The sequence below is a fragment of the Phoca vitulina genome, unplaced genomic scaffold, assembly GCF_004348235.1.
Source record: "Phoca vitulina isolate PV1807 unplaced genomic scaffold, GSC_HSeal_1.0 scaffold17, whole genome shotgun sequence".
Classification (NCBI taxonomy): Eukaryota; Metazoa; Chordata; class Mammalia; order Carnivora; family Phocidae; genus Phoca; species Phoca vitulina.
Window position 1 is genome coordinate 7,053,171 of NW_022589720.1, and position 24,877 is coordinate 7,078,047.

Here is a 24,877-nt window from a genome sequence, read left to right on the forward strand (position 1 = left end):
CTTGCTAAGAAAACACTTATTTTATGAGTAGTTAAGAAATAATAGTGAAGAAATCAGGCAGTCTTCCCGACTAAAATCAGAACCAGTGTAACGCAAAAAGAGAGTGAAACGAAGTTTCCTATGAGAAGCACAGAGGATGACGAGGACAAGGCTGCTCCATGGGTTTTGCTGGGTGAGCAGAGAAGACAGACTCACAGCTTGACAATGGAAGTACACGTTTAGAATGTAAAACATGAAAGCAAAAGATGGTCGAAAACTCAGAGGAGGCACCAACTCCTACCTGTGGCCAGGTAGATGATGTGGACCAGCATGTCCCTGCCCTGCACCACGTCCACGGCCACGTGGGAGAAGCGGCTGTTGTCCTCCATGAAGGCGGGCACCGAGGTCACGGGCTGCACCACCTCATGCATCAGAATGAACCTCTGAGCATCCTGCAGGTTCCTCTCCGTCAGGTTCGTGTACAGGCCCTGGTCCACCGTGCCACACTGCAAGGGAAAGCAGGCCGTCACGGGACACGCACAGGCCACCTGGACACCCACGGCCGATCCTGGCCACCTGGCCGGAGGGGACATGGCAGCTGAGTCACTGCCTCGTGCAAACACGGGCGTTTCTCCCTTTCCCCCAAACTCCCCGCCCTTGCTGTCCCTTCCATTCCAGATGTGAACCCATCGCATTTGGGGAGTCTTTAAACTCCATCATAAATGAATGATCCGACAGGTGCATAAAAACTCCCCATCACCTGCTGAGTCGCATGGGAGCTGTCTGGCCAGGTGCACACTATTCTGTCTGTCTGATAAACCAGGGACTCAAATTGAAAATGCAGCAACCAGGAACATCATATAGATCTATTACTTTCCCTATTAGAATGATGGGTCTATAAGCAAGATATGGATTCCATGGAGATAGAATTAGGCCACTTTTACCTGTAAATGATATAATATTATTCTAGTATTTTTCACCTGGGTACAAAACACTGCAGGCCTTGTTGCTTTGTGCTCATGCTCCAAGCCAGAGTGAGGGAGGAAGGGAGATGGGGAAAGAGGAGGGTAAAAGAAGACGACAGGAAGAAGAGAAGGAGAGAGATGTTCAGACAGAGGTGCTGTCGTGAAGATGAGTCTGGGAGATACGGGAGCGGGGGTGGAGGGGGGGGAAGATCAGGCCTCACAATTGCTGAGAAGTGAATCCAGAGCTGTGGGGTGCAGAGGCCGGGCAGGCGGTGCATAGGATGGGTTTTGGCAAGAACCAGGTAGACAGAGGGGTGGGAAAGAGAGAAAAGCTTTCCTGGGGCAGAGCACACAATCAGAAAATCCTCACCAATCTTTCTCATCTCTTTCCTAAGCTTAAATCCTGGCACCCACAAAAGCTGATCCTCGGCAGAACTTCCCATAAACAAGGTGGATGGAAATGGATCTCTCTGTCGGTACCACCTGAAACTACCGTTTATCACACGCCCTCTCTAATGCTTGGTTTCATAACAAGTGAGAGGTGCAAAACTGTAGGATGGAAATGGCTTTTTTAAAATAGATGATATTTCCGTAGCACCTGATACAATGCTCCACGTGCTGTAAAATGATAAGCCGGTTGTAAATTAGAGAGTATCGGAGAGACATGGGTTCCAAGTCTGGTCCAGTGCATCGTCAACGTCACACATCCCTGCAGGGGCAGCCCATCTGCCAGGTGATGGGGACCCCACGCAGTCGGGTGAGCGGTCAGCTCTGCCGCCCGGGGAGCCACGCCGTCTTAGGTGAGACACCGCCTCTTGGCCTGTCTCGGTTGTCTGTAAAGTAGCTGGAGAAACACTTCCTCCGTTCCCTCCACAGGGCAGCAGTGAGGCCAAGAGAGATCATCAGTGGAAGGCATTTGTAAATTAATTGCAAGCACTTGGAAATGCCAAGGAACAAACAGTGTGCCTGGTAAGGAGAAGCCATCACCAACCGTAAATTGTCTTGTAGCAGGACAGCAATTCTACGGTCCACTGAGCTGCAGTGGGAGCGGGAAATGTGTGAATCAGTAAAGGACGGAATCAGTGGGTGAGTACACAGCAGCTGCTAGTGGGGCAGGGGGCTGAGCCCGGAGATTTCCCATCATCATCGTATTGAACGGTAGCACGTAAGGGACAGGGACATTGCCTGTTTGCCAATGTGGGACACAATGAAACTCTCTCCCAGACTTGGCCTGAGGTCTACCCAGGTGAGCTCCCGTTCCGCGCGTGACGCTGTGTTTGGCAGTTTTCTCTTCCTGAAATCAACGGCAATATTCAAACACAGGTGGCCCTTAGCTATCTACTTGCTGGGGAAGTTCTACACCCAGGCTTTGTGTTGTACGCAGTGTTTTTAAAAAATCGGCATCATAAAAACTGGGAGTCCTAACACAAAACTGAGGACCTCATGCTGCTCTTGAGGAATCTGGAGGTCTGCAAGACCTGGGAGGCCTTGGTGGGCTAGAGCTGGGTAGTAGTAGGACCACGGATCTGCCTTTGTCCTTTTTACCCTGGTCCCCATATCTTAAGTCATCAACCAGAACTGCCACTGTGACACCGTGATTTGTAAGAAATACATATTTGGTCTTTGTCCTCCTTCTGACACAGAGCTCCTTAAACCGTGGAAATTTCCTAAGTGCTAAGAGCAGTAAAGGTGCCTTTTGTTATGTTAACGAGGTGACTCTGGGCAGCCAGAGCCCCCAGGTAACCTAAGGATGGAGGCCAGTTGACAGGAGACCCAACTGAGGGTAGGAACTTTCAGTCCACCTCCTCATCTCCAGGGAGGGGAGAGCGGCCGGAGGTTCAATTCAATCACCAATGGCCGATGATTCAATCAATCATGCCTATGTAATGAAGCCTCCATAAAAACCCACAAAGGACAGGGTTCAGATGGTTTCCAGGTTGGTAAACACATGAAGATTTGGGGGGAGTGGCGCTCAGAGCGGGCATGGAGTGCCTCTTCCCAGACCTTGCCCTGTGCATCTCTTCCAGCTGGTGGTTCCAGAGTTAGGTCCTTTTATAACAAACGGGTAATTCTAGTACGTAAAATGTTTCTCTGAGTTCTGTGAGCCCCACTAGCAAATTAATTGAACCCGAGGGGGAGGTCACTGGAACTTCCCATTGATAACTAATGGATCAGAAGCACAGGGGAGGACCTGGACTTAATTAAGATCAGCATCTGAAGTGGCGAGGCGGTGGGTAGGAGCCTGGTGGGACTGATCCTTGCACCTGTGAGATCTGATGCTATCTCCTGGTAAATAGTGTCAGAACTGAGTTGCCTCGTAGGACACCCAGATGGTGTTGGAAAACTGCTTAGTGGTGGGCGGAAGACTCCTACACACTGGAATTGGGTAACAAAATCGTTGGCCAAGAACTAATTTTGAACTATATTCCATAACATCTTGGTTTATTTTGCCAGCCTATAATAAATATCTCACCCAAGGATTCTTTTTCAACTATTTTGAAAGCTATTTAGATTTATAGTATATATTTATTGGCTCGTAAATAACCCACCTAGCTCTCTAAGGGGCTGCAAATTCTCTAGCTGTGCCTTATACACTGGGTTCCCAGAGTGTCTGTGTGACACCTTGGGGACTCGGTGCAAGACGGAAACAATACAAAGAGTCATTGTCCTCAAGTGTGTTACAAACCACAGTGGCTGTCTTGTTAACGCTTCTGAGAGTAATAAGAGTCATCATTCTACTAACTTTTTTAATGCAATAATATTTGCATTTTTGTTTGTTTCGAAGACAATAGACCCATCCTCATCCCGGCTTGCCGGAGCTTTGTGCAAGTCCACAGTCACCCACAGCCTCATGCTTAGAGTGCCTGATCTGAATGGCACTCTTCCTCCCATCTTGCTGCAAACCTGCTCTGTGTATCAAAGGGTCCTGATGACACAGCCGACCCCTTCATTTGGTCCAGCAATGGCCTCCTCATCTGCCTGACCACTTTTAAGGGTCTGTTTTCCATTTTGGCTCCATCATTTCTGATTGATGGTTATCAAAAGTGCACAGAAAATTCTGGAGTCTGTCCACTGGGTCTGGATGGTGTTTCCTGTTACTGACCAATGTTTTTCCTTGCAAAGTTCAGGGCCAGGATGACTCTGGGGAGTGCAAGCTCTGACCAGGTAGGCTTTCCCAGCACTGCCTACGGTGGTTTCTAGACGGCAACCAGTACAAATACTAAACATTTTTCATTGTTTTGTTATTGTTTTCAATATTGAGATGTCTGTATTAAATCTTGAAAAATGATGCACTGTCCCTCCTAACCCATTCTTCTTCCTGAACCTGAATCACATTTCTGCTCCTCTAACTAATTTGCTGGTTCTAGTTACAAGTGCTGCATAAAATTCCAAATGTCAGTAGGCAAATAAGAATAATAATAAAAAAAAATCGAACCACTTCTCACTGCTGGTTACTGCAAACAGAAGGCCATTTATACATGACTACTGGAGGGATCCTTGGTTCAAAATGTATTCCCACCCTGTGCCAGCTAGATGGTCTCATGAATGTCAGTCAGGATGCCGTTGCTAACACGGTTATCAAATATGGTAAAATGAAAGAAAATCCTTGGGACTTATTTGTACCAGAAATTACACAAGGAATCATCATCATCTATAATTTTCGTTCCCTGAAAATCTTAAATTCTACCCAAACAAGTTCAGCCTAGCTAAGCAAGCTTCCCACCCAGAATGCATGCCCCATCTCGGCAAGCTTCGTTGGTTCGATGGCACAGACCGACTCCCATCTCATAAACGTGAGTAAGCCCTTCAGTGTGACAGCGGCATTATAAAACCAGACGCCCGTGGCCTTCTGCAATGAGGGGTTTTGCTGTGTGCTACAAATATATTCAGACAAAGGGGCTAAAAGTTATCCACTGCCTGGAGGTGGTAAGGCATCACGGGCTTATTAAGTCACTGTTCATTGTGAAGACTTTTGCAATAGAAACATCCAGGCATTACAAGTACCCTATAAATTTAGTGAGCATCTTTGTTAATTTTTTTTTAACCTTCGGGATTTTACAAAGAACTTTCTTAAAGGGGATGATCTATTTCACTTTCAGGATTTTACAAAGGGCTCTCATAAATAGTTAATGTTGCACCCCGGCATCCGGGGGCAGGGTGGAATTCGGGTGCAGAGACTCAGCAGAGGGGCAAAGAGTCAGCGTTTAGCTAATGATGACATAAATGGTCTATGCTGTGAGGACCTGGGGCTACTTCAGGTTCGGTTCCCGCTAAAGTGTTAGCTCGCCTGACCCGTAATAGGAATTTCTTTGTCTAGTACTGAACTTTCTTAGTAGCAGGGCTGGGATAATAGACATAAACTGATCCCTCGGTTTCCCGACTTACAAAGTGCAGATGGTGCTGCCCACTTTACAGAACTGGGGAGAAGAGACAGCAACAAGCATATAATCAAGCATTAACACAATGCCAATAAATGCCCCTAAGAGTCGTCCTCTCCAAATACATTCTACAGTCAGCAAGGCACATTAATCAATATTAGCAAAATTTATCCCTAAAATATTCCTGGGCCTCTGTATCCCACCTTCCTCATCTGATTGGTGAAAATGAGAGATGGAAGATGCTAAGTGAATGGTCAAGTAAACCAGGAAATAGTAAAGAGCATGTAAAAACCACCCATCTATCTCAAACCCCATGCTCGTAAATAAAAATTAAAATAAACCTTCTTTCAAAACAATTAGAGCTGAATGGTTCCTGCCAAAGTCCAAGTAAAGTATAAAATAATTGAACCTTTCCATATTCCCAAATTTTCTCAAAAGCCAATGTGTTAAGCTGATAAACCAACCTGAACTTGGAGGCCTGAGTATAGAAGGCGGTTCTAGCACTGACTCGTTAGGGTAACTGATGGTCTTTTAGACAGAAGACGCTGGGGCTTTGCATCTGAGGACTGAGTCTGAGATCCCAGCTCAGCTGCGATTCCGACAGTGTCCTAGGCCTGATTACGTGCACTGAGGCTCAGTGCTGCTCTCTGTCTGTGGGAGAGTTTGGTACTGATCACGGTACCGTTGTTAGCATGCACCATGACGAGCGCAGAGTTGGAACATGGTGGTCCTAAGAATTACACCCGTGAGGAGGATGTCGGTGATCCCATAAGCGTTCTGGTCAGAAGGGAGGCCCTCAAGGGAAGCCTGCTGCTGTGAACTGAATGTTCGTGTCTCCCCCAAATGCACAGGTCGAAGTCCCAACCCCCAGTGTGGCTGTCTTCGGAGATGGGGCCATAAGGGTGTCACAAGGGTGGGGCCCTGATCCCACAGGATTAGTGTCTCTCCCCACTCGCCGAGGAACGGCCCCACGAGGATGCAGTGAAAAAGTGGCCATGTTTAAGCTGGGAAGAGAGCGCTCACCAGAAACTGAATCAGCCAGAACCTTGATCTTGGACTCCTAGCCCCCAGAACTGTGACAAAACACAGGTCTACCATTCAAGCCACCCAGTCGGGGGTATTTTGTTATGGCAGCCTGTGCGGACTCATACACCTGCTGACTGACCAAACATGAGAAAATCACATTAACTTTCTTGGGTCTCAGCTTCTTCTGAAATTGGGAGATGAGAGTAAATGACGTACAGAGCCCCTTATAGCTCAAACATCCTGTAATTTTGTGATTCATAAACTCATGGCCACCATCTGTTCTGCTTCCCCCCCCCACACCCCCCAGCGCACCATCACATCCTGCTCACCCGGACAGGAAATCTCGCCACAGTCACCAATTAGGGCTCTAATTCTGTTTGTGCGTCTCCACTGCTCTGTGTCCCGGGCTCCATTCACTATGGTGTCATTCATTAGGTTTCAGAGCTTCTAGGGACACAGTCCACCATCATTAGCACTAACTAAAGCTTGGATGCCCAGCCTGCTGCTTTATGCTGGCCTTTTTCAGTTCAGCTTCCAGCGGCCCAGCCCACAAAAGGCCCCTTTTCAGCCCCGGCACCTCAGTTGACAAAAGGCCTCGGCCCACTTCCATGAGCCCAAGCCGAGCGCAGGCCTGTGGGTGAGGGCTGGGGGAGCTCCCAGCTGCAGGCTGCATGCACTGGGGTTTCAACTGTGTCGGCCCATCTACAGGAGGTTCTGCTTTCTAGGGGAACGAGGGTCCCACTGCCCCCGCTGAAATTACCTGGAAGTTGGGGTTGGGATTGGGATACGGCAGCCAGGCGGAGCGTGAGTTCTCCTGGTACTTGAAGGGCCCGTTGAAGGCCTGGGAGATGGCGCTCAGGTTGAAGACGCACACGGCCGAGGCAGCGATGCTGTTCCTGGGGGTGCCGAGGAAGAGAGAAGGGGAGGGAGGTCAGAGAGCCCCGCAAGGACACTGCACGGCGCAGGCGCCTTCCGGACGACCTCAAGATCACCATCTCCCAAACACCCCAAGGATGAAGTCGAAGCAGGTCCTGGTGTGCGTCTGGGGCTTCTTTGTGGATGCGGGAGCACGTTGCTGCGGAAGCAAGTTATGACATTTCTAATCCTGCCGCACGGGATTAATTCACTCAGCCACAGCGAAAGGGACACAGGACTGTGAAGAGTTGCGTGGGAGGCCTTTTAAGTTCTGGAGAAAGCAGACGTTCTCCTCCAGGGGCCGTTACCTCTCCCCAGTCCAGCGTGGCTCTCGACCCACCGTTTCTCTGCTTCCTCTAGACAGCAGTGGGGTACGCTGCTCCTAGAGCCACTTCTTTTTAAATCCCCAGAGAGTGGTGTTTGTAAGCCTTCAAAAAATAACCAACTAAAGGCATTTTGCAAAAACTGCCTGTCAGAGACCCTTCCTATCTTCTTTTTTTTTTTTTTTTTAATTTAAAAAGCATTTTAAATTCAAAGGGTCAGAGAGAAAAATTTGATGTAGGAAATCTTGAAACCTCAAATCGGAGTTCAAGCTCCGCAGAGGGAGCTGTAAATGGGAGGCTCGCAGGAGTTCAGTGCCCTTTTACAAAGTGTGGCAACAGCAAAATATTGTCTGGTGAAGTAAATCTGCATTTTCGAGCACAGCTCTGGTTTTTGCCCCCTGGGAGCCGCCATTTTTAGACATTCGGGAACAAAATGGTAAAACCATCGCAGACCCCACAGTGCAGTAGTATACCATTTCCTACTGCCCGACTCATGGCCAAGGGGGTGAGACAACCACACAGTCCTGGGGTAGAAGGAGGTAGAACGGTGACCTTCGTCCCACTCGCCAGCACTAAGAGACCATGATGGGTCTACAGAAGCAAACCAAAACTATGAGCAGAAGCACCAGAGAGCTTAGCCACAGCGTGATGCAGCCATCCAACAGAGAGCCGGGCAGTAACTGGCTGCCTCTGATCATCCCTTTCTCTCAGGTTGGAGCAAATCTTGTTGAGAATGTGGTCATCCGTCCAGAGGGTAAGATCAAGGCTGAGATATGAGAGGAAGGAGAGTTGGGGTCTATTGTGGGACTAGGAATGGATGTATCAGAAAGGGGTCCCCAAGACCTGGTGAGAATTCGTGTTCGAGAGAGAAAGGGAAGATCTAGCCATTCTATCTCTCCTAGTATAGAGGCTACATACTGGGGGATTTCCAACACGATGGGCATCTGCATCACTAAACAAATCAAATGGAATATTCTGAAACTTATTTTTGCGAGTTTCTAAATTGACCATTCACCATTGGAATGGCCCAGACACAGTACTTATATAACTTTTTAATTGTTTATTTTTGCCCAGAGCCAGGGGAATGAACAGCTAAGTAAGCCAAGCTCCCATTGTGTGTAAAATTGGTGTCAACTCAGCAACTGAACATCCATCTTGTGCAGCCAATACTATTTCTTAAACCAGGTTTTGGAAAGCAAATCAACTTCAGAAACTATAAATTGATTTTTTTAAAAGAAACTTATCAAGGAGGGAAAATAACCTCTAGGGCTGAAAACCAGGTTTACAATAAGACGGTCATGGTGGGGTAGGGGTGGGTGGGGAGCCATCCATTTCTGTCTTATTCTTCTAACTTCATGTCAGAAAGAAGACTTCATGGAATAAATGTTATTATCAAGCGGCTGTTAACATTTAAACTCAGTAGGGGAAAGAGTGAAAGAGTAACAGGGAAGGAAGAGCAGATGAAGTGAGTCTCTGGCAATTTCTTCAGGCTTCCCCGATTCTCCCAGGACTGTGAGGTTTCCCAGGATGCAGAGCTGCCTTCCACACTGAAACCAGGACAATCCCAGACACTCCAGGATGGCTGCTCACCCTATCCCCTTTATCAGTACTTTCAACCCACCCTGATTCAGGTTTTCTGGACTCTTAGGTCGCCAGATTAGAGATTTCAAAGACGGTCCAAAGCAGAGCCTACACTCCGGACCACCATTACCACCAGCAAAAGGGAACCCAGAGTCTGAGTATGAAAAAGCGATCTGTTGCCCCTGGGTGTGGGGTGTGATCCTAATGAGTCTTTCAGGGCACAGCCGCTAAGAATAGGAAATAAGTGTGGGTCACCTGCCATACTCCTCCAGACTAAGAGTGAAAGAAAGACCAGGAAACTTCCCATGGTTTCCCTCATCCAAATTTTGTCAGTTCTGGAGCTAGGAGTATCTCCCCTGAAGAAAAAAGACGTTATAGGTTTTTCAAGAATTTTTTAAAAGTATAATCATCATTTTAGAAATGCCTGCCCAAGTTACCCATCTCCGGGAACAATGGTTTAAAACGTAGCTCCAGGAAAGTGAGAATGTGCATTTCACATATAAGCAGAGATTCAGGCATGAGCTACATTATCTCAAAGATCAGACTCTTGAGACAACACTGCCTTCATTATGCACAAATGCATGCCTTGCATGTAGAAAAAAAAATGCATCTGATTATTTGCCAGCATTTCAGAAAGTGCCCAGAACACACTGGCAAATCAGGAAGGAGAAATTAATAGTCGAATTAAGTTAATGCTACAATTACCTAAGGATAGATTGAAACTTTTTGCTTCACTTTATTCTCCTAATACCAGTCTCAGAAATCACATTATTGTTACATAATATTTAGTTCATACTCAAACATTTATTTGGCCATAAGCCCAGTAAAATAAGAAAGATTTCTTTTAAAGCAACTTTCCAACCTCAAAGGTCAAAGCACAGTAGACTCATTCACCATGAACAGAGGCGCAGGGACAGAAATTCTTCTCTTCCAGTTACTTACACATTGGTGGTAAAGATGCCATAGATCAAATCCAGCTCAGGCAGGAAGAACGTGCTCTGCAGTTCATTGTAGTAAAAGGGGACCTCCCCGGGCCGGGAGCAGTTCAGACGAGCCTTCATGAACGTGGTCCAGGTGTCCTCCAGCAGAAACCGCCCCCCAATGTCGTTCTTACAGACCCGGGCAGCTCTGGAGAACACGGTTTTCCCACAGTCATGCTCCACGGCATTTTCTCGAAAAAAGAAGTAGGTGAAATTTCCAATGTCATAAGAGGACACGAAGTTTGGTTCTGGAGGCCAGAGGAAAGAAGGAAAGTGTAAACGTTCATCTGATGTTTCTTTATGTCTTACCTCCTCGGTATTTTGTCCAAGGAGACGTGGGTTTGTGCAGACAACACCCAGGTTCGGAGGGACGCACGAGAGCCCCGTGAGCAGCTCAGTGATCTGTGCTAAGGGCAGAACCCAGGACACAAGTTCCAAGTGACAAGAAACTGCCTGCACGAATCCACACAAAAGCATCCTGACTGAATGCATCACTCAAGTCACAGAACATTAATGCCGTCAAAACTTTGCAATACACTTGAAAGCAACATACACTAATTATTTATATATTCTCACGTGACCTTCAGAAAGCATGGGAGAAAATGAGATTAAACTTACGCAATGTGATTCAGAATATAGGAGTCTGGTATCATGTTTGTGTAGAAGACAACAAAATTCTTTGATCTTACTTGTATACAGGAGTATGACTGACATAATTTATGTGCTTTTAGTGAGAACTTGAAGATGGTTTTCGTTTGTGAAAACAAACAAACATCGAAACTATCAGGTTAGTGTCCTGAATTCGCTTTAGCAATTCCAGTTACTATGGTGACCATGGAACTGTGAGGACCAGCCCTTATTTTCTTATTTTTGGGTGGCTGGGAAATCCACATAGAAAGAGGGGAGTATATGGAGATGGGGTCATTGCCTTCCAGCTTCCCAGTCTCGTAATTAGCTTAAAAATAGGGATTCTGAAATGACAAAATGATGGCAAAATCTTTACTTAATCACCAAGCTCATTAGGAGTTTAGGAATTTGATAGTTTGTCAACTGAATTTCAGATATAGCGTTCAAAGTGTTATCTTCATAGCTTCTTGTCTGAGTCCATTGATGAGAGAAATGATACCCTTTCAGACACGGATATGCGCTAACATTTATCTTTAAAAATTCTAATAACCAGGTTTGATTCTTACTCTCTCCTCTATTGCTAGGGGCTTTCTATTCAACCAGCAAGTGTCTGAATTTTATGGTGCCATTACGATAATATGGCAATAACCTTTTGTGTTCAAAATTAATGGAAAGATACACACAAGAACTATATCCACAAGGACACATTTCAGGGACAATTAGTTTTTGGGGGTAATTCAATAGGCCTTGTACTTTGCCAGATCCAATCAGATTGTACCAACACACGTGTTACTGGCAGGACTACAAAAAGTATGTTTGGCTACAAGACAACCCATTAACGTGAAAAGTAAGACACAGCAGGCTCGCCCAGATCTGAATGTAGACATGGAGGTGGTGTTGACTACTACTCGTCCATCCAAAAAACTATTGCCAATTTTCAATTAACACACGTTAGATATCATCACAAAATGTCTTATTTTAATTCGACCTTACATTGTAAAGGTGTAAGAATGACTCTAGATTGTGTACGTTGTACATGCAATGCGTTCTTCTCAGTCCATGATATTGTTCTTAAGTCCTTTAATTACATCAAGTAATAGAGACTTCCATAAGGGCTATTTTTCACTTATAAACTGTCAAACATCCTATTAGATCACTGTTGCGTTAGGCTGAAATGGGTATAAAGGAAAGTAGATTGCATTAAAATGTATGAGATGGAAGTTAGATGCATTTCCTGTGCAATATGCTTTCATATCCGAGAGAGATGCTCACAGACACGGGAGGTGACTTGAGTTTTGGGACATACAGCAAAATAATGGGGCAGTTTTTGAATCTGTGTTCATTGAGCCTCCAAAAAAGAATGACTCATTGATGAAGACCCCAAAAGCAAAGATATGGAATAATTACAGAACTATATTTGGTTTCTAAAGAAAATATTCGCTTATATGTCTAATTCTAAAGAGAAGACTAAATAAACCATTTCAGAGTATGTCCTGTACCTAGGGTCTACAAAGAGACTGTAGTTTGATCAGTGTACTAAAAACAAACAACAAAAATTATCATGATCATCATGACAGCAACAACCACAGAGCTGACCTAAGACGGAGAGAACAAAGGAAGAAGGTACAGCACTGGGTGTGTCTAGCCCGGGGCCGTGGTCGCCAACACACGTGCATGAGGTGCGGGCAGAGTCCACAGAATTTATCAAACACCCTCACAAAGACCTGTTCCTGCTACTAATTTGAGGACACACCGCCTGGAGACCAGAGTATGTGTCTCTAGGAAGTCTTGAGCAAGAAAAGGAGAAGCTACAAGGATAGAAAGATCTGTCACGGTTTCTTCCAGTCAAAGCTGAGTCTGTAATTTAAAAATATCTGCAGAGTGCTAATGCTGTTGTGCCAGGCCCTACACTCGGGGCTTCACATTCATATGCTCGTTAAGCTCACAGGAATCATAGACGTAGGTGCTGTGTTATTAGTAAGCTGCCCAAGTTCACACAACTAGCCGTGGGGGGCATGGGATGGGGGTTATGTCTTGAATCCAGACAGTCTGACCTCAGAGCCTAGGCACTTACCATTACACTACATTGAAAAAAAACAAAAAACAAAACGAAAAAAACACAATGGGCTGCAAGAGAACAATTGACTATATTAACAATATTCAAGAATAAAACTTAGTATTCTGGACAACGCTTTAGAAACCAAAGTGGGGAACAGGTTGACTCAGGAAGACAAATGCCCAGATGAAATTTACCCTGGAGCTATTAGGAACATCAGGAATGACACAGAGGAGAAAGCAGGAGGAAGGAGCCAATAATCCAAGGGCTTATCAGGCAACAGTATTGCTGGGAAGCATTTGCCCAACTCCAGAGATGATGTTTCAAATGGTGCCCCCACCAGCTCCAGAGAGCCAGGGAGCGACTGTTAGGACATTTATTCCACGTTCATCGTCCGCTCCACTGAATAATCTCACTCCGATGTCTCCTTGAACGGGGATACTGGCTAATGCCATGCAGATAGGCCCACAGCTTCCTCTCTCCACAGAGAACCTCCAATAGCTCTCCAAACCCCCCTGAAACAATTGTATGATAGGGTGACAAAGCACATTTTAGACAGAAATGCTCACACACATTTTTTCCGACTGAGAAAATGGGGAAGAATTTGTGCTTGGTGTGTAGTATATGCTGTTCTAGAATCCACCACACAGTGTAGGTCCATTTAGTCAGGGAGCTAACTGACACTTGGAAACCCATCCTGCTGTCCCGCGGTGGCCCTTCAGGACGATGATGGGTCCCTGATTGTGGGACCTGCTGTAAAACCACGACACTCCATTTCCTGGAAAGCAGAGCCTTTTGAAACTCAGCCAGCATCCTGTTCCTTTTCCAAAGACAATAAAAAAGCTGGAATAATCGTTAGACAGACAGGCAAATATCTCCCGCATTTATAGATATAAATCTGGAGGTGGGGGATGTTTGGATCTCACCAGGCAGTATAATAAGATGCATACTGTTTCTCTTCCATTATTTAAGTTCGGTCTCTTGTTAAACTGTAATTCACCACAAACTAGTAATCTGTCACTCCTGAGTGAATTGAACAAGTCATAAATCAGGCACGGCTTTCTTGTCTACAATGAATGTGAGTGCATGAAAGAGAGATCTGAGTGGTTCTTTAGTCTTTATTGTCATTAGAGCTACACATGAATAGAAGGTGTGCTGCCAATTCAGAAAAAAAAGAAAGACATGAGTACGTCAGCTCATTATAAATATATGCACAGAGAAACTGTTTTTCCTCATGTTTGTAAAACATATTGAGTCATGGATTACAGAGCATTTTACAAAATATGTCATAAGAGGAAATATGTTTCATGATACAGGAACTTTTATTTTATACATTTACTTATTAGTGACCATGCAGATAGGGGTAAGAGAAGAGATCCATAAGATAATAAATGTGAGTAATGAGAAGAAAAGCTTCAACATTTCTGCGATTTTGACCATGTAAAACCAAATCCTGAACATCCAAATGGATCCTTCCATTCTGTATTCTCTCTAATGTATCAACTCCTGCATCCGTCTGGAGACCCCTCATGTTCGGTGGTTCAGTCTGATGACTGACCAGATCATCGATAGGTTCCTGATATAGAAATATTTGTCCAAATTAATGCCAATGGATATTGAAGACAGAAAGGAATTCCAATTTGCCAACTCTACAAAAGTCTTACTAGAATCAGAACCTACCATAAATCCTTTTTCAATCAAAAGCCACCTTGTAATACACTCACCAAAGGCCGACTAGAAGATGGCTGGGCATGGAGCCCGTATGGGCTACGGCTCTGCCCATCCCAGCTTGAAACCCTGGGTTGGACCATGGACACCTGGAATGTTCTTTCATCCCGTATGACAATTCAGGGCACAAAAGACCTACTTTGCCGTAAGGATTAAAGAGACTGGTACACAGTAGACTCTCAGTAAGTGGTGCCTATAATTATTATTTCACGATTTACTCTTGATTTCCCTCTTACTAATTTATATTTAGTAGGACTCCACATAATGATAATGAATAATCAAACATGCAAATGTTAAACTTAAAGGTGATCAAAATTTGAGAAAGATAAATAAAGCCATGCTGAATGCAAGCTATTCCACAAAAAGGAAAGGAGTTAATGGAAATGATCTTTAGACATGACACAGTGAGCCAGATATTTTTAATTCCTAAATTTGCTGGTGTCCGTCACTACCAAAACAATTTCCATATATATTCCTAGATTTCATACCCTCTCTCACTGTGCACATTTTTTTCCCTTGTTACACCTACATGAAAATCTGCTGCAGGGTGTTCCAAAGTAAACTAATTTCATCTAGGTATTTAGTAAGCATGGATAATTACACTAAAATTAAATTAAGTACAATGTGGTTTAAAAGGCATCGATGTACTAAAGCTTTCCCTAAGACTTCCAGTAAAAGGCAGACAGACAGACAGATGGGTATGTTTGTATGTGTGTATATGTGTCTGTGTGTGGGTCACATACATACGTACCTTATTGGGGCGCATGTATATATGGCTCAATACTTCCACCTACTGGCTGTGTGAACTTAGTCATTATTTCACAGCACACGTTCTGTGTCCTGTTCTAGAATGATGGTACCACCACCCAATATGCATCACTGGGGGAATCAGAGGCGATGAGCGACAAGTGCCTAGCACTTAATCGCTCAGCATCAAGATACAGACCACCATTCATTTGTATATGCAAATTAAAATCTAAATATGTATGTGATGTATGCAAAATATGTGAATTAACATTGGCACACATATCGGTAAACATATCAGTATTTATTTAACAAGCTAAATCATAAACCCCTCCATCATCGGCTACTCGCCACCTATGGCGGGGTAGGGGGCAGGCGGTGCTGGGCTCTGGGTGTGCGGGCAACTGACCGACAGAGCTCATGCCCTCAGGGACAGAGTGAGGAAAACAAACAAGACAAACCAACAAGCAATCACAGTGATGACAAGAACAATGAAGACCACCAGCAGCGAGGTGAATTCAAGAATTGGAAAGGAGAGGATCAGAGAAAAGGCAGAGGGAAGGTTGGGGAGGGGCCACCAGGCCAAGAGCAGGAGGGACCACAGCTAAGAGGAGACCCCAAGAGTGGCCAGGAATGGAATGAAGCTCATGTTGGAATGAAGGAATCCACCCAACAGGAGAAGGCCAGGATAGCAACCCAGACAGGAGTTGGGATGTCAACTGCCCCTGCAGAGTCACTGAAGAGTTTGAAAAAAAGGTTTATGATCCACGTTCCTGTGGTGGCAGTGGTCAGGGAAAAGGGGGACGGGGCCCCAAGCATGTCCTGAGTGGTCACTGACGGCACCTGGATCCCCAAGTCCTTCACTCCCTGAGCACCCAGCAGAAAGAAACCATTGCGTCAAACCAGAAACGTGGTTCCAGCCGACTTGATTCCTTCTTGCTTCCAGGGGAGTATGACCTGGTGAAAATGTGGTATTTGCATGGATTTGCTGATTCTAGCGAGCAGCCAGTACCAAGGGGACCTGTGCTGTCCCTCCCTGAAGGAGATCTGCCCCCTCTGTGTGAGGACTCACCCTGCAAGCCCAAGGCTCTCCCTGGAATTCTGCCTTGAGGTCTAGAGGAGCTTCGCTAACTGGTCGTCAGCAAGATGTTCTTGCTCAAACTGACAAACACATCCTAGTCTGTTCTCCCTCGATCTGTTCCAAGCACAAAGCCTCCGCAACCTTTCCCTTCTCCCATAAGCATCTACCATGTCACACGTTCCTAGGCTCAATTTGTTCAAACGAATTTCACGACTATGCATTTCTGAATATTTTCAAAACAGAAAGTTTCCATTTACCACGTTCATTTTTTCCTGATTATATTTTCAATGCAGCAGTTCACTTCTTTTAAGAATGAATCATTGAGCCTGCAGAATTGTGAATCAAAAGCTAGGAATTTTTTTAAAATTGCCATATTAACCTGAATTCAAAGATCTTAGAAATATTTTAGTGTTTATAAAATGGTTTTAAAGAGGAAGAGGACAAGATGTGAGAGCTCACTGGAAAAGGGTATCAGGCTGTAAGAGTATGCGGTTAGAACACGTCAACCTGAATGACTGTTTGGTCTTTGTCTCCTGCGCTGACCCGGGCCAGGGCAAGGCAGAAGCCCAAAGGACAGACTCTACTCTCCAATATGTAGCAGTGCATGACATAACGTGAGAGGCCACTGAGGGGCTACAAAGAGTTTAACAGAATATTATGGAGACAAATTTACTGAAACACATAGACCTGGGGATCCTATAAACAGGATGACAATATGAGTTATGAGCCAAACGGGAGCACTTTTGAGAGGGACAGGGAGCAATGTTATAATCATGCCAGGGTGGCAGGAGGGACCTAGGGCTGTCGCAAGGAAACGGCTCATGATCTCTAGACAATACACTGAACCATTTTCCTGCCTGGTAATGTGAGTACTAGAAAATTTCTATACAATATATTATATTCTGTCTAATGGGACATAACTTCTCCATGTGGATTTCTGTTTTGTTTCATGCAGGTCTCCGTATGACTTAGTGTATCGAGTTGGTGCCTTTGGCCACATACTAACTTGGTGGGGGAAAGAAGGGCTCATTCATCCATTCTCTTCTGAAATGTGCAAATTGAAAGTCCAAATGACTGACTGGCGAGTACAGAGCTGTCACCACAAGACGGAAGGGATTCTGTGCTCCCCCAGTTTCAGGCATTCAGCCCAGAGACCCATCAGTGCACAACACTGCTTGCAAAGGGCACCACAAGAACCCATTCCTTCATGTCACTTAACAAACTTTTGTGCCCATGGAGGACTCCTTTAAATTATGCCACAGGCCCTTCTGGGTTGGGTTTAATAATTGCCGTTCATCTCATTTCTTTTTGCAAGTTTTTTTTTTTTAAAGATTTTATTTATTTATTTGACAGAGAGAAACACAGTGAGAGAGGGAACACAAGCAGGGGGAGTGGGAGAGGGAGAAGCAGGCCTCCCACGGAGCAGGGAGCCCGATGCAGGGCTCGATCCCAGAGCCCTGGGATCATGACCTGAGCCGAAGGCAGACGCTTAACAACTGAGCCACCCAGGTGCCCCTCTTTTTGCAAGTTTTTACCAGTAAGGAAACCCTCCTCACCTTCTCCGAAGTCCCCCTACCCCTCTTCTGTGGTAGCTCGTGCATAAAAACGTGGACCTCGGGAGGGAGATGGAGGCAGGTTATGGTGTTGCTGTTTCCTAAGATGTGGATGAGACGGAGGGGAGGAGGGAGCACATGGAAGGGGGAGGATGCAAGCTCCGGAGTGCGTGTGTTTGCAAATCCCAGTTCATGTACACATCAGCCTAGTGGCTCTGGTTCAGGGGGCTAGTCCCTCTGACCACAGCTTGCTCATCTTTAAAATAAGGACAATGTCATCTCCCTTGGCGAATTTTGTGGAGGATTACAGATGGCGTATGTATGGAGTCTCCCATCCACCTGGCAAGTTCTAAAGAGCCACTGCGACCCCTATGATATAGATAATCAGATTGGGTTTACAGCACAATTTCCAATAGACCTGCAACCCACTCAAGATGGACAACTGCCCGATGTCCCACCAATTAGAAAAGGGCTGGGCCCCATGTCACCCAACTGCTCACATGCTCTAGGCCCACAGCTCACCTTGAGAGCTACAAACTCACACGTGAGATGTCAGGCTTTAGCCTCACAGCTAAAGAGAGCTCACCGAAGAGAGCCCACTGTTCACAACGACACCCCTTTTAAGCATCTCCCCAGATGCCCGTTTAGTAAAATATAAAACCAGGCTGCTGACTAGGCAATCGTGATTTTTGTTCTGGTTTTCCTGGGCTTCTTTCCCTTGATAAAGACTTGACTTTTCCTACACAAACATACTTCATTCCTAGGCTCCACTTGTCCGTATTTTGCTTGTTCTGTGAATACTGCCTCCAATTTATAAATTTCTTGCTCTACCAAATGTCGTCCATCCAGGGAGACCCTAGAGCAGATGATTCACACCATTAGGGACTGTGCTGTGTAGACCCTGCCAAAAGTGAACTCATTCACTGTCCCCAGGACGAGACCAAAAGAGTCACTCTGGCCTGGCCATGCCTACAGCTCCGAGAGGCATCATCTGTTCTCAGGGAGAAGCGCTGAGCTCCTTCACCAGGCACCTGTCTTCACGGTGAGGAGAAACAATTTTTCCTTGAGTTAAGCACAGAGGGGATTTTCTCCCTCTAAGTAAATTATCCTTAATCATTAGGAGGTTACTCATTGTACTTTAAAGACCTCAAAGAGTCTACTTAAGGCACGGGGAACATCATTAAAGTATTTCAAACCAGGAGAAGTTGAGATTATAACGAAAAGAGTTCTCTCTTGGCTAGAAACATAATAGCTCATATGAAATAATATTGTTAAAAGGAGAAGGCCTTTGATGTCAGGTCTGTCTGCTTCCACATGAGGTCCTGGTTGGAATCTGCAGAAATAGAAGGGGCTGGGGACCTCATCAGAACCCCGTGGACAGGCAAACACTACCCCCAGAGAAGAAAAATGAACAGGTCACCAAGTGTTAATAAGATGATGTCCATGTAGATATCTATGCTGACTTATGAAGGCTCATTTATGAATTAGCTTTTCCAAGTTCCTACCAAGGTTTTTTTTTTTTTTCTCCGTGAAAGCATGTAGTTCCCTCAGAACCCACAAACTGAATTTGCACACTATTAATTTGGAAATGTCATTTTCCCCTCTTTCATGGGTTTATTGTTTCCCCAGTTTGATTGCCAATTTCTTGAAGGCAAGTTTTATAGCTTCCCTATTTTAAGCATTGACCATTAAACATTTATTATCCTGCCTTACCGTAATCATTTAATAAACGTTATTAACAATGAATATTTTAATGCATTAAAACTGTTAAGGTATTTCTCTAAACACATAAATTTGTTTTCAGAGTGATTTTGGCACAGGGGGATAAACCTGATGTTGAAACTTGCATTCATTACCAACCACATAACTCAATGTTTCAAATTCCTCCAAAACATTATCCAATTGATTGCATTGTGTTTGTTAACTGAATAAATAATGGTTGAGAAGGAGTGTCTAAATCAGATGACAAAAGAAGAGTTTTTTCAGACCTGAATCAGTTTCAAACATATAAATCTATTTTTTTTTTAATTCTTGGTTACAATTCCTATGACACGTTCCATTTGTTTAACGACACCGTTCATATTTCTACTATTTACGAAATGTGCTTATCTCCTAACTCATTCAACAAACATTGATGGAGTGTGAACTGTGTTTCAGACTCTGAGTGAGATGCTGAGCACACAAAGACAGCTCACATATAATCCCTGCCCTCAAGAAATTCATACACATGTGGGGCAAGCAAAGAAGCAAACTACTCATCTAGTAGCTCATCTATTCAAAAAATATTGATGGGTGCTTACTATGTGCCCAGCACTGGTGAAAGCATGCGGGACACGTCAGTGAACAAAACACATTAGCCCAGCCACTGGGGAACCTCCATTCTAAGGGAGGGAGGAGACAACCACTAAAGGGCATAGGAGTTAAGGATAAAAGCTGAGCACGGTAAGAGGGACCAAGCAGCCTTAGATGGGAGAGGGGGTCACTTCACATAAGGCGGTTGGGGGATGTCTATTGAGAAGCCCCATCTGAGCAAAAACTGGAAGGAGCTAAACCAGTTGGCCAGGTAGATTTTGGGGGGGGGGGGATGCTTTTCAGATAGAAAGGGGCCAGCAAACTACAGTCTGCCGGCCAACCCTACCTGCTAGCTATAAATAAAGTTTTCTGAGCACACAGCCACTGTGAGTGATCAGGTGGGCACCAGTGATGGCCGCTATGAGGGAGAAACCGAAAAGCTGCAATGGGGACAACTTGGACTGCAAAGCTTAAGCTGTCGACTCTCTGGGTTTTGCTGATCCCTGGGAGACAGTAAAGAGCCAGCAGCCCTGTGCAACATTTAAGAGGCCAAAGCAGAGGAAGCAAGGGGTGGGAAGAAGAGTGAGGACACAGGGGCAAGAGGAGGCCGTGGGTAGGGCCTCGGCGTTTTCTGTAGGTGGAATGGGGACTCTGTGCACTTCAGGCAGGTTGTTGGAATGAGAGCAGGTGTTTATGCTGCATCCCTGGGGACAGTCGAGGCTCTACAGGTTCTTACCCAGGGCTCCCTGCGTCCTGGAGGGAGGTGAGCCTGGACAGGCTGATGCCACCATGTGCCTGAAGATTACCCCTGGAGCATGGAGGTTCCTGAAAGGCTGTGGTGGCCAAAGGGCCCCGACTTGCTGTGCTCGGTCCACATGTCCTGAAGAACATTTTTGTGTGTCTGTGTGCTTCCCTTAGACTGAGGTGTCTGTGTGCTTATTTCTGTCAAGCCTTTACCACAGTCCTTTGAGGGAAGAGTTCAGCCACAGAATGAGCAAGATGCAATGCACTTCAGCCTGATGCCTAGGAGAGGGGCCCCCCTTCCCCAGAGATCACGGGGTGGAGAAGGGATGCTCAGTAGACAGGGCGGCAGCTTACGTGAACAGCCTGTCCACAGCAGTGGTCTGGAGAACGCAAGGAAGAAACAGGTGAAACCCAGCTGTGCCTTCGGCAAAGGGGAGACACCACTGTCTGCTAAGAATGAGATGCTAGCGTCGAGACAAGGAGGCTGAGGAGTGGGCAGAGGATTGACCCATACACAGCACAGAAAGAAGAGTGGGGCTGTCATCAGAAGTAAGGTGCTGTGCTGTAAGGTGGCAACATTTGAGCATTTCTTGATTAGCCCACCATTATAGGTTGAATTGTATCCTGCCATCCCCAAAAATATGTTGAAGTCCTAACCTCCAGTACCTGTAAATGAGACCTTATTTGAAATGGGGTCATGGCAGATTGAGTTAAGAGGAGGTCATACTGGAGTATGGCAGGCCCCTAATCCAGGATGACCAGTGTTCTTACGTGAAGATGGCCAAGCGAGGACACAGAGACACACAGGGAGGAGCCCATGTGAACAACGAGGCAAAGACTATAGTGATTTGCCACAAGCCAAGGAATATCTGGGACTACCAGAGCTGCAAGAGGCAAGGAATGGGCCTCTTCTATAATCTTCAAAGACTACTGAGTTTTTCCTGTATAAGGTAACTAATTGAATTATGGAAAGGGCCACCTCTGTGTATAGGCGAATTGTCCTATGCACAAATTAATCACAAGCACCAAATCTGAAGACAAAAATTGTGCTGACCATAGTTAGAAGGTCCTATCCTCCAGACCTCTTTCCTGCTGAGACAATTCTCTTTTGTCAAACAAAATTGTTGGTAAAACCCAAAAAATGTCCAAGATGAAGAAGTGAGCTCTGGTTATGATCATGGGTGAGCAGCTGTTAGCTGAGTGATAGCCTGAGATGAGTAAGTTCACTGTGAGCTCACGTCTGAGAGTGAGTGTCATGAACACTGTGAGTTCACGTCTGAGAGTGAGTGTCATGAAACCACACCTTCAATCAGCAGGCCCCGGGCTTTCTATTTCCCCAAAGTGGGAGCTCCAATGCCAAGGGAGTTGCCTGCCGACCCCATGGTGGTGGCTCATGTCTCCTCATTCAACAGGTCAGAGTCTGCATATTCTTTTTTTTTTCTTAGATATCATTTATTTATTTGACAGAGAGAGAGACAGCGAGAGAGGGAATACAAGCCGGGGGAGTGTGAGAGAAAGAAGCAGGCTTCCCGCTAAGCAGGGAGCCCAATGGGAGGCTCAAACCCAGGACCCTGGGATCATGACCTGAGCTGAAGGCAGATGCCCAGCGGCTGAGCCACCCAGGCGCCCCATATTCTTAACTGAACACACCAGCTCCGGGTTTTCCAGCACACCCGCTCAGCTCTATCAAGAATAAATCCAAACCTCTGCTCTCCATTTATTCACTCCGTGCCTTGATTCTCAATCAGCTGAAAACTCTGGAGAAGAATCTAAGCGCCTCCTTGAATGGGTCCCTAAAAATCACAACAGGAAATTAGGACTCTTTTTTTGGATACTGCAGAACGAACTTTGTTTTCAGCTTGTTTGGGTTTCTTTATTTGTTTTCGTCTCATTGAAGGAGAAAGAAATCTGTACATTTTTATAAAAAGATGGCAGTTATCGCTAGAGAGGAAGAAATCTGAGGCTAGGGCAAAAAAAAAGAAGAAGAAGGGATAACAGATACAGCAACAATCTCAAGTAAAGAAAGAAAATGACTCCAGAACACAGTGGGGAACTGAGACCAGGGCATCTGGTCACGGAGCAGATGGGATGCAAAGTAGGGATTCCAATGAGGTCAAGAAGAACAGAGGCCCCTGCTTCCAGGCTCAGCAGGGGGACAGAAGCAGGACTAAGTGGGGTCAGAGGCCAGAATCTGTCCTGGATGGTCCATCAGAGCCGAAAACAGGGCCAACCAGCAGTAGAAACAGTATCTCGGGGTTCATGAGAAGGCACTGACCCAACAGGGCCCAGGAGAGGGAAGAAACACTCAACATCCAAGAACTCTCTGCTCTCTGCCTTGGGAGTGAGGGCCTTCCTTTGTGGGCGGGTGGGGGCGGGCGGGGCTGAGGGCAACAGGGTCATTCAGGGTCATGGGAATGAAGATGACAAGGTAGGCTGAGTGGTGGCTCTACCATGTTTACCTTGGACTAATTTTCAATTTCTCCAGTTGTTGGATTCTATCATATATAAACAGCAGCACCTTTTAGGAACCTAAAACATGATTCATTATGTTGGCCAAATGACAGCACACCTATGGTGACTGTGGTAAGGAGGGTTAGCTCTCCCACTGCCCTCCTCACATCCCCTGACTCGCAGACAGAAAGGCTTCCACCCAGGGGTTAATGGAATCAGACCATCTGATCAGCCAGCGGGCACTGGAGTCACATGCAAAGAAATAGTCAGTGTTTTTAACTCATGCTATAACCGGAGTTATTTTTCCAGGATATTCTTCAGGGGGTCATTTTTGGGGGGAAAAAAAAGAGAGAGAGAGAGACGGTACTCCTAATTACTTTTTACTTTGCTTTGGACAAACTCTAATTACAATGCCTTTGATTGGGGGGCAGGTGATTTTGATTTGTAACTGGAAACTTTGCATGGTCAGTAAAAATCAACAAATGAACAGAAAGAAGAGCTTTAAGCTAAACAGATGAAAGCTTCAGGGCCCGAAGGGGACTGAAACCAGTTCAACAGAAATAATGTTAATGAAGAAAAGCTAGGTACAGCTTCAGTTTAGGAAAACAATTCATGTTGCCCTTTGGAAGGGTACAGAGTCATTTAAATTACTAGAGAAATCTGAGGAGGATATTCTCTTCTCTACAATGGAATCTTTTAAAGGCAACCTGGGGGCTGGTTTGACTCTATTACTTGGAAAAATGCTTGTGTCGTGTTTATATACACCTTCAGGAATAAATATGCATAAATAATGAGCTTAAGCCAGTCGTTCTCAACCAGAGGCATTTTCTCCCCCAGGAGACGTTTGGAAACTTCTGGAAATTTTTTTATTGTCACAACTAGGTAGAGGGGGATGCTACTGCATCTAGTGAGTATAGATCAGCTAGAGGTACTGCTAAGCATCCTATGATAACCAGGAGAGCCCCGCACCACACACACATCAAAGAATTATCTTTTCCAAAATGTCAGTAGTGCTGAGGTTGAGAAATTCCCATCTACGTAATTAGCTTGTACTTGACAGAAGGCCAGTAAATCTTTGTAGAACTCGAAAGCTCAAAATAATAAATAATATAAGGGCAATTTCAAGATTTCATCTTTGTGCAAGCTACCAAATAAAGGGATGACATGTGATGCACGTATCTATCCATAACACTGTGTGTGTGTGTGCATGTGCAAGCACATTCACACATGAACACACATACAGAGGGCTCAATTTTAGCTGGCACCCCTCACTCAGGACATTGAACAAAGCGAACCCCTATTCTGACTGCTTAGTGAGCACATGACCAATTTCTAGTACGAGACTGAAGTCTTCTGGGAAGACACAGCTTCTCCTGCTGCTGCATATTGTCACACCTGGATGCAGTGCCTGAAATTGCATCAGCGATTCTGCATGCCCAGCAGAGTCAGTCTG

At 45.4% G+C, this 24,877-nt stretch overlaps 1 protein-coding gene across 2 annotated transcripts in view; it reads right to left on the bottom strand.

Moving 5' to 3' along the window:
• The window catches only part of SEMA5A (semaphorin 5A), a 463,746-nt gene that overhangs the window by 136,666 nt on the left and 302,203 nt on the right, over positions 1-24,877 (bottom strand). For both annotated transcript variants that reach the window (XM_032415338.1, XM_032415337.1), the window contains exons 9-11: positions 10,111-10,396; positions 7,110-7,245; positions 281-485 (exon numbers count right to left, since the gene is read on the bottom strand). In XM_032415338.1, coding sequence (XP_032271229.1) covers positions 281-485; positions 7,110-7,245; positions 10,111-10,396 — 627 coding nt within the window. The remainder of the gene's footprint in view (positions 1-280; positions 486-7,109; positions 7,246-10,110; positions 10,397-24,877) is intronic.